General features: G+C 42.7%; 1 protein-coding gene across 1 annotated transcript in view; it reads right to left on the bottom strand.

Moving 5' to 3' along the window:
- Nucleotides 1–1177: 1177 nt before the first annotated feature.
- Nucleotides 1178–10877, bottom strand: part of T265_07909 (hypothetical protein) — a gene marked incomplete at both ends in the record, with an annotated part of 106220 nt that continues 96520 nt past the window's right edge. Inside the window, one exon of the mRNA XM_009173569.1 lies at nucleotides 1178–1379. Coding sequence (XP_009171833.1) covers nucleotides 1178–1379 — 202 coding nt within the window. The remainder of the gene's footprint in view (nucleotides 1380–10877) is intronic.

The raw sequence follows: 10877 nt of genomic DNA, 5'->3' as shown, positions 1-10877 counted from the left end.
TTGTAGTCTGTGCCTTTCGCCTGGCTTGTAGAAGAATCTTACAAACGAGAAGTTGATCAATGCCTGCTTTTGTCCCAATAGCGTGCACCTGTGACATCATGAAAGATGACTGTTATGACGCCTTTGGTACTCTGTTTCAGCGAGCTAATATTTCAGACACCATTGTGGTTCCCAGAGATTTGAATACACAAGTGGACAGTCTTAATGCGTCTGAGAATCAATCGTGTAGTCGACTTGGAGTGAATGCGTTAGGGCTGCTCCAGCTGTATGCTGACCGCTGACTGTTCTTATGTCCGAAATCGCCTGGCCCCTTGGCGTCCAGAAACAGCTTGCCAGCCACGGACCGAAATTGATTGTATCACCAATTCCTGGTGGTGTTGGTCAATTACCAACTACACCTTTTCCTGGATTCCAAACATGCACTCTTCTGGAATCGCTTCACCTTTCACTCTTGAAGGCCATCTAAGGAACGGGGAACTCGTTTAGCAACTGATGGACATAAACGAATTGAATTAATCAGGACCGTCTCCGTGACTTCTCCATGACGACTTCGCCGTCGGATCCCAGTCTGCACCGGAACATGACCACATCTTTTTTCACTGCTGAAGAGTTTTTCAATTAACTACGTTTACTAATACAATCAAATTTTGTGTTTATTACGAGACACTCTGTATACATAACACTGCACTCATCATTCGTGAACCTTTGCATTATTTCCATCTTTTGCCTTTTTTGTGAATGAGCTTCTCCAAACTCTTCTTCAACGAATCGGTCTTTGCGGATACCGACGGGTACTTCAACCTTAGACACCGATGGTTCCAATTTTGCGATGACGGTTCCCACAGGAAGGATAATTTTTAGTGAGTGTATTTTCTTCCTTCAAGATTTGATTTCTTTCCGCTCAGAGCACAATGAACGAGACGGAGTTAACGTGAATGAACAGGCTNTTGTAGTCTGTGCCTTTCGCCTGGCTTGTGGAAGAATCTTACAAACGAGAAGTTGATCAGTGACTGTTTACAGTGCCTGCTTTTGTCCCAATAGCGTGCACCTGTGACATCATGAAAGATGACTGTTATAACGCCTTTGGTACTCTGTTTCAGCGAGCTAATATCTCAGACACCATTGTGGTTCCCAGAGATTTGAATGCACAAGTGGACAGTCTTAATGCGTCTGAGAATCAATCGTGTAGTCGACTTGGAGTGAATGCGTTAGGGCTGCTCCAGCTGTATGCTGACCGCTGACTGTTGTTATGTCCGAAATCGCCTGGCCCCTTGGCGTCCAGAAACAGCTTGCCAGCCATGGACCGAAATTGATTGTATACTGGTGGTGTGGGCCAATTACCGACTACAGCCTTTCCTGGATTCCAAACACGCACTCTTCTGGAAGGCCATCTAAGGAATGGGAAACTCGTTTAGCAACTGAAGGACTCGCTGATCCTGAAGTTAAACGAATTAATCAGGACCGTCTCCGTGACTTCTCCATGACGACTTCGCCGTCGGATCCCAGTCCGCACCGGAACATGACCACATCTTTGCTCACTGCTGGAGGGTTTCACCTGTGGTACGGCAATGCCAGTTCCATCCAAGCAATGACTATCAGACAAAACAGTCGCGCACCCTGAATTTCGAGGAAAAGGTACCCCAAGTTCCGGATGTAATTCAGCCCTGCAAATTATCGTACGTCAAGTAAAACTCAGTGTGAGTGTGGAGCGCTAAGGAAAATGAGAGGATAAGAATGCGGAATAGGGAAGGTAATTTGGACTGATCATGCGAGTGGTACCCAAAGACAGCTTCTGGAAGAAACTGTAGTGGATCGAACTGGCGCGATGATCTTCAGTAAAGACTACTCAACAGTTGGGTCGGGCAGTTAAACAATTCTGCTGGTCACTAATGCTACTCATTTGGATTTTCGAACTGAATCAGAACCCTGGAGAATGAACCTGAAACATCCATAATCCCTCAGAGATTTGGGGCTGTATATGTTCCCTCAGGTTCCACTGAACCGGATAGCCCACACTCGGATTGTTCAGAGATGGAATTGAAGCCATCAGTCGGTGTTTATCTGATCTGTTTTCTCTCACTTAGGACAAGTTATTGTCCAGTAAATCTAGAGAGAGTGGATCATGATGCCAGTTTTGAGAAGAGGTGTCCTTACTCAGTGCGACACTCAGAGACAAATCAAATTGATCTCATTTATAACGAGACCCTTGGCTTGACTTATCATCTATCGCCTTAGAGTTCTCCGTGAACACTAGCTTGAGAGCAGCCAGTGTAGAGGTTGTGTTTACCACATCTTCCCGCTCCGACAGGTGACAGAACAGCGTGAAACATGTAAACGACCCACACTTCGTGGTATACCCCGATTTCCAAGGAGCTTTTCACCGGTCTGTTTTCACTTACACGCTTGCTCAGGATCTTTGCATTCACAGATTTGCGCGCTCGTGAAATTATGCAGGGAGTTCTCTAAAAAGTTCTATACAACAAGTGGTGTCTGACATAGCTACCCATTCTCTCCATTCGTAATCGTTTTCGGGATCGATGAGGTAATCAGGCGAATATTGGGAGGCCTTCGAAACTCTTTCATATAAGTGTTGACGAAGGCCTTACTGAGCGGAATATGCAGACGAAATCGTTTCCATCTTTGAAGAGGAAATGGGAACCATTTAAAGGCTTCACTTCCTTTGGCATATGCAATGCATGTACAAAGTATGAGGGTATGCTCATGGACACACAGTCACTGAACATGCCGCTCGCAATGCAAGGAGAGGCACTCGAAATTTCAGAGTGGTTTGATCAAATAAGAGATAATCGTTCGGCTGTAACAGCCTTTAAGTACCCAGCTGACAATATACCCAAAAGAAACACGAGGGTTGAGATAATACCAGGTTGCCCAAGCCTAGACAGGGGAAGTCGAGATGCAGAGGTCGGGTTCGAACCATGGACCTTCCGGTCAGTAAATTGGCGCTATAGAACTTCCAACATATCTTGGAAGTTCTGATCGAATCGTCACGGATGAAGTGAATGCACTAATATTTAAGGCTCGGTCGCGTTTGCTAAGTTTGGGCACATGTACCTGGATCTCAAACGAAGTATGTCTGAAACTAGGATGCGGTCTTTACGCTTGCGTGTTTGCAGTTTATACTGTAGTGCTCGGTACTGTATTTAGGACTGGATATGTGATATGACTGCTACCTGAAGTCTATGATGGTCACTGTCTTTCTACGTTTTCAGTAGGAGGTGATCACGGAGTGAAATTCAAGCGATACACAACTGTTATCTGAGGTTAGGAACAAGGACAAATCTCATTTGTCAACCATGCTAATCATCACGAGAAATGAAACTCGGGAAATGGCTTTCGCTCTTCTTGACTGGCGTGTCTTTGATCAACATATGGCGCTGCGAGGTGGACTCAAAAGGCTGACCCAAAAGAGTGACCTGTTGCACTTTCGAGGTATTAGTGTCCGTTATGTGGCCAATGGTTTGATAATAGACTGGTTCATCGTGACTGGCGTCACCAAAGATTGTATGCTGCAATAGAGAAAGTTTTCGGTTTCACAGTGAGCCAGTGAAAAAGAAAGTTTTTAAGTATTCAACTGGAACTCCTATCCCGTACTCATTACAACAAAACCAGCTCAATTTTTAAACAAGATTAACCACCCGTTTGGGGACCTGAACCCTACACTCTAGAACTGCCAACCGAAGAGCTAGTTCGGCGGGTGACTCTATAGTGAGATAAACGGAAGACTTGTCAGTAATATCTGGTCTGACTTCAGACCTGCTACTGGATAACACACAAACTCCGTCGTGTTAACTAGAAGAAGTCAAGCAGTCTACGTTGTGGGCTTCCCTACTCGGCAATAGGGACTTTTGTCGGTGATTTACAATTCGCTGTCTGATTCCTTCATCTTATTAAAAGTAATGTTTACCTCATTCACGGATGGTTTAATCTCCGGCTTTGCGTTCTGTAAACCAACCACAAGCGAATGTTTGCAGTGGACTCAGGGAGGCTACAGAAAATGATGCTTCCAATGTAGACTACTTTGCAACGTTGTCATTTGAACGCATAGCATACATTTGTTTGTTTTTTGTATACCACAGCTGGTGATGCTGCTCCTAAAAGCATTCCGGATGGCCTAGATTGGTGTCTGACCGCAATTGTAAATCACACTGAGCCAAATATTTTCGCTCCAGCTCTTTGTCAAAACTGGGTTGGCTAAATTACTGGACGGGTCATTCCTCTTCTCGAAAGCCGCTGCGCACTAGTAATCACAGTTTTGCTACTGATCACACCCATGTGTTTCTGTTTTGTACTTTTATTCCTCAACCGATGACCAGTTCAGTTGCGATCTACAGGGCACCTGGCAAACAATTTACCATGATAAACAACTGTCAGATGTTCGTTTTCAGGCGCACTGGTGTTGAAGAATGGTTGCAATGCATCAAGTTTTGATGGTGTTTGGCCTCTCTCCTCACGTGATCGATTCGGCCTACAAATTAGTTTGGATTGAGCGGTGAAACTACTTGTTCACACCTGACATTTGTTCCTTGAACTATCCGTAACTAATAATCGTCACGTCATCATTCTGGTGGATTGTAAATTGCATGATTCAACCTTAGCCATGATTGGAGGGTTAGTTTGGAAAGTCTGTAACTAGGACTCCTAGTTAGCCAACTGTAGCTATGAAATTCCAAGAAAATCATCCGTCGAGCCCGATGTTGTGTAGATAGTTTTCGGCAAAGTACTGGGGCACATCAGTGAAGAAACCAAAATTCGTTACTGATAGTAGCTTTTCTCATAAGGATGCATGGTATGACCGTGCCACACAATTCCCATAACATGTCCGTCATATCTAAGAGCATTAAGCTCTTGGATATGTTGTTTTATCCAGGACATTTACGCTAGTGTGGTTAATAACTCTTTGACAATAATAGCTGAGAACTAAGAGAAACTATCAAACGTGAATAACGCTCATTCACCTTTGCTATCTGGACTTTCATGAACAGTCGAAAGTTCGTGCCTTCCAGCCGAACTGTGGTTAACAGCCACACAAAACAAGTCACAATGCCCCATCCATCTAAGGATCCACTCTCTTAGGGCTCTCTCTCTCTCTCNTCCCTTAAGGATCCACCCCCTAAGCGCTCTCTCTCTCTCTAATATATGACCGTCTATTTTTTTATTGGTGTTTACAGGTGTTAGTTCGCCTCCCTTGTGTCGATAGTTTCTTTGATGCGACCGAAAGTTCTTGACACGCCGAGGCTGCAATACAGCGCATTGCATAGAGGAGACGTCTCCCAACGTAGAAGGGCAGACGTTTTAACCCGTCTTTTGGATAATGATGTATAACTAACGGGGGTTCTCATTAAAAAATAGCACTCCACTATCTGTATTCATAAAGCACCTCGAGTAGGAAATAAGTTAGAATTATATGCCTGTTTTTACCCCATATTCGCGCGTTTCCAAGTCTCCGGATCGGAGATGTCGTTGCTGGCGATTTGGCGCCAGGATTCACCGCGTAAACGCTCAAGTTGTCATCTGTATGAAGGTTCTGGGGACTTGCAGTCTACGGGCCAGTTTTCTATCTCAGAAATTGTGTGCTGTCCCTGATAGTGAAAAAGACATTAAAAAGTTGAAAAAAAACAATGCTGTACTGACTCCCTGTTATACGCTGGCAGTAAGAAAGGACGTCTGATAGACCTCCTCGTAGTTACGATTGTGGAGTGATTGCCCGTCCAACGGAAAAATTATTCCCAAATTTTACGGTCCTTCGGAGGCATTGTTCAGGTCTTCTATTTTTTGGGACAAACCTTATTAATATGGTAAGAATTGGCATTTTCATTTCATCAATGTAAAGTCTCATCCATGGGACAAACTCAACTTGTCCTCCGAGTTTACGGTTGTTCCCGAAGATTGGTGCCGTGAGTAGTGACCTTCGTGCTCAAGGTTGAAAAAACTAAGCAGATAAATGAGGATGCTTGATAAGGAAAGGTCGATAGTGTGGGAGATTTACCTAAGTTACTTAAATCAGGTTGAGGTTGAAACCCTCGCGGAAGAGTTTGTAAACAGTGCGCAGAATATCGATGGACACTGTGGACCAGATTTAGACCAATTTTAAGTTGACCATATTTTTGTTACAAATAAAAGTGTTACGAATGAAAACAGAATGTTGGCTTTAACAGGACAACATTAAATCGACAGCATTCATATTGCTGCTCCCCTAAGAGCGAGTAAACGCCATCCATATAGAAGGTTAGTACTATTAAATTGGGTACTATATTGAATGGGAAGGTCCGGTGAGGGAGTTGGGCGACCATACTTATAATTCTCATTTCTTGTAGTGTCAGGCGCGTTCAGTAGAATAAAGTCATGAAAAATGGCCGCACACTTGGTCAAGCGGTTGTACTTCAGTGGTTACAAAACACCTATGATGAATGAAAACGTTCAGCCTTCCTGGTTCCGATGTTTATCTTAGCGCACCCTAGTCAGCTGAACTACATTCTATGGTTTCCAGATTGAAATGAACGGGCGTCTCCAGTTTGCATTGCTGCATACACACTGACTGAGAAGTTGCAACACCCGATGTATTGCTCTGCTATGAGCAGGGTGGACATTGGCACTGTGCTACATGACCGGCTTTGTTGCGCACGCAAGTGCAACGATGATAACCTTTCAAGAGAAGCCATTCCAAGGGGGAGTGATCTGGGCTCTGTTGTAGTGTAGTTCAACTTTAATACGAGATTGCTACCCGTGGATACCGTGCGTATAGTAATATACACATATATACCATTTTGATGGAAGATTGGGTACAACGATTCATCACACTTATATCAAGCAGTGGGTAGAGTTCTTTCCGCACCCGCCATTCTACTCGAATTTTGTTTATCCCCCACTCGCATCCATGATTCACCAGAAATGATCTGCCCATGAGCTCTGCTGGTATAAAGCCACAACTCCACCGACCAAGCATAAGATATTCTATGGATTAATGATAGTCGAATTTCTCAGGTCCAGCAAATGGACATATTGTTTCAATCTTTTGAAAAAAGAACATGTCTCCCTCACGTACTGCCTCGTTGCAGATGTTCAAGAAGTAAAGTTGAAAAAACACGGTGCACGCTATTTTTATCGGCAGTTCAACCGGTGCGAGTTGAATTTTCGCTTACTTAGCGATGGAGATTTGTTGGTGATAAGAAGTAACTACAGTAATAACTCCAATCGCCTATCTGGAAATAAACCATTTTTGTGAGTTTGCATTTAGAAGAAGGCTTCTGGGTTAGCGCCTTTTTGACTCGTCAAAAGAGGACTTATGATCACATTTCGTGAGGTTTAGAGAACGAGGAAACGTATCACTTGTCTTAGTATCGGAACTTGTTGTCTTACCTAAAGTGACGCACTTCACTTTCTAATTGAAACCTTTGTCATAAAACGTTCTGACTATTAAACATGATATTTTACTCGATAAATTATACCGCGTGCAGTTACTGCTGAATAACAAAGAAAGTAAAGAGTGGCAGGAAGGGGGAGAATTTGTGACTTACTGAAAGAAACATATATCCACATGGAGGAGTGGCAGGAGGGGGAGAATTTGTGACTTACTGAAAGAAACATATATCCACATGGAGGATAATCAAGTGGAGAGTTCTTAATTTTATTGATTGGATTCAAAATAGAATCACTACCAGAAAATGTTGGAATAAGATTCTATTGACGGAATCAGCTAGATATCAAAACGGATGTGTACAAGAGCAAGCTGGCCTCCTGTTTGAAGTCGAGCTTTGAAATGACAGCACCCTTGTTACTTTGACAAATCAATGTCATATCCTTCAGATTTTTCAAATATGTGTCAGGGATATTAGGGGGACCACAATGAGTCAGACATCTCCTTTGATCTTGACGTGTTGCCAAAGTGCTCCGAGATCAGGGTTCTGCAGGTACGATCTCGCCTGATCGTGCTGGCCCATTTCTCGCTACAGAAGCTGAATATTTGATGATAGGGATTTTAACGAACTTTAAGAATGTCCGTGGCTTTGTTATCACTGAAGATTTTTTTTATTTTTGCATTAGAATTCTTGCGATCTCTGATCAAGAGAGCTGTCGGATTTCCCGATTGTTCCAAGGGTGTATGCCTAGACATTGCGTCCATTTATTTCTCAATTTACTAGTCATAACACAAAGACCCTTCATCCAAATCTACCAATGTGTCCTGCGCTGGACTATGGGAACGGTTTGGTAACCGCAAAACACCCAACGCAATGCTATCACTCATTGTAGACAGTAATTCGAATCGGTATTCTGGATGACGACGATTTAGGCATCCAGATTTCCGTTCCCGACAATAAGTATAGGTGAATGGCCATACTGCCGTCTTTTTGGAATTTGGTCTATACCAAAGTGTCTGGTTTCATGGATAGCCGCTATGAACTCAGAACCAGTTCTTCAGTTTTTTTATTTGTGCTGGTCCGTTGGAACACGTTGAAAATGGCTTTACATCAAACGAGGTGACATCACCAGTGCGTTGGGTGCACAACCATCAAGCCATGGCTACGCTCCCTAACAATGCACTGATGACATCACCTCGATTGGTGATGAAACGTTTGCAATCAAACTGCCCAGCTCAGAGAAAAAAAACCAACGACTGTCCAGAGAAAAGATTTAAAAAAGTTTGCTTCTACTGTGTTCTGTGTAACTGACCTGTACGACTGAAAATTTTAAACTTGCATAACTTCACAGATCTGGGAAACGTATAACACACTTGTCATTGAAGAGAAGCCGCTTGGATAAAGAGGACTCTTAAGCTCATTTTGAAAGCGAATTTTCTGTAAAAGTACTTTGCAGGACTGTCCAGTACTGTCCAAAATTATTGTATTAGATCTTGGTAGAACTGGCGAAAAACTGGGAGTTTTCATAAGTAACTTTCGATCAAAGTATTATATGTCCTCCGATGGTTTATGTCCCTTACTGTAACTACGATGCAACATGCTTGAAACATCCAATGTGGTTGTTGATTTATACCAAACCAATTGAGTCGTTTGGGCGTCTGTGTTGTGACTTCAAAGGAATTTGTGTTTTACCACTTGCTTTGATTTGTTCTGCAAAGCATCCCTTTAGGAATCCCTATCGGACCCCGAATCCACATTCTAAAAAGCTAGCTTACAGTGTGAAAATAAATATGGACTATTGTTTTAATTGATAAACGTTCCGAAAGATAAACACCTTTCTGGGAGAAGTTATCTGACTGTTACATTGCATTTCTTCCGACAAACACAAATTACCTCCAGTACACGTTGTGGATAGGGTAAAATTTTACTATATGAAGAGCCATGTAATTGTCACGGTGTGGGGAGGGACTGAGTATGAGCCAGTGTAAGTTCAAAGTCCGCCTAAATTTTTACTGAGTGCAGAAATCGGTATCGCGCTAGCGGGTTTTGACTGTCTCAGCTGAAGATAACAGATTTTGATTGATTGATGTAGAGCAGGTGGGTGGTGCAAACACCTCTATTCTTATCCGTTGTTTTTTTACTAGGGGCAACACTTTGGCTCTTGATTTGTGTCAGCAATCTCCACAAATAAGTTAAGACAAACAGTACTTACGTATTCCCGATAGATAATTCGGAACGATCAAGTTGAAAATATCGGCTGGATAATTGGATTTATACTAAAACCGTTTGCTTGAACCTATTTGAACGCCTTTTTATCCCAACACATCGTTATCAAAACAACTATAAAGGTAAGCAACAACAGGGAAATATGGAACAAAAACATCTACAGACACCCGAAGTGCTGTGAGTGTCTTTGTAATCTCCTGACGGGGGCCGATTCTATTCATTCAAATAGTCGTCCGACATAGCACGTGACCTATCCCACCGGCGGGTATAATGCCACTCTCCTTATAGACTGCTTGATGACGTTTTGTCTGGGGCTGCGCGCTGAGGTTACGTTAGCGAAAATTTCTCATGGGAACTGAAAGTTGTTTACAACATCTAATACGTTTGTTTCTCTGTTGTGAGAACTTGTACGCATCTCTTATTCATGCTAAGTGAACCGGACATATCCTTTATTTTGACTGCGTCACGATGATCTTTCTTCAATGTTTAAAAAAGGAAAAAATCCGTTTTCTTTCTACAAACTTGCCTGTCATTGATGTTCTTGTTTCCAAAAGATCAATCCAGTAAAACCAGGGGAAAGACTAGAAAATACCCCACCATAGTCATCTGCGGATTGGTTGCCAGTGTCCGAATGAAGGGAGAAAGAATGGCTTTATAAAACATCAGATCTGAAGAAAACATTCCTTGCCGTACGGAAATAATCTCAGCGCTTAACAATTGGCAACAAATGACATTGGATTTGGATTGATTTAACCAGTTTATCATGCCATTCCAGCGGCTTAGAATTTGTCACTGCTTGGGTTGCTTCCTAACACTAAGGCTAACAAAACTGCGATCAGAATTTTGTTCTTGTTCTCTTTGTTTTGTTTTCCCCTTCATTTAAGGATAAAGTATCTTTTTAGGGAACAAAGCCTGATTAGTCTAGTGAGAGCGGGATAACTTCTTCATAAACAGGAGAGTATGTGATAAACTAGATTCTCCTGAGAGATAGTTTATATTCGGATTGCTGTGCAATACATCTGTCGATTACCTGTCGTTATTATCTATTTTGTCCATGAAATAACGTATCCAGTGGTGTTAAATGGTATTTCAATAAACAACGTCACAGTATTAGCGAATATACACTCATTTGCAAACTAATTTGGTTTTTCGAGAGACTCGCCTGGAACCCAACTGACTCTCTCGTTTGTGATGTTCTCAGGCAACTGAGTGTGCTGCACCAGGCCGCCTCATGTTTCAGTTGCTACGATATTCGAGATATCGCGATACATGTAT

This window comes from Opisthorchis viverrini (assembly GCF_000715545.1).
Source record: "Opisthorchis viverrini unplaced genomic scaffold opera_v5_195, whole genome shotgun sequence".
Classification (NCBI taxonomy): Eukaryota; Metazoa; Platyhelminthes; class Trematoda; order Opisthorchiida; family Opisthorchiidae; genus Opisthorchis; species Opisthorchis viverrini.
The sequence above is the reverse complement of the archived record's forward strand: the minus strand, read 5'-3'. Positions and strand labels throughout refer to the sequence as shown.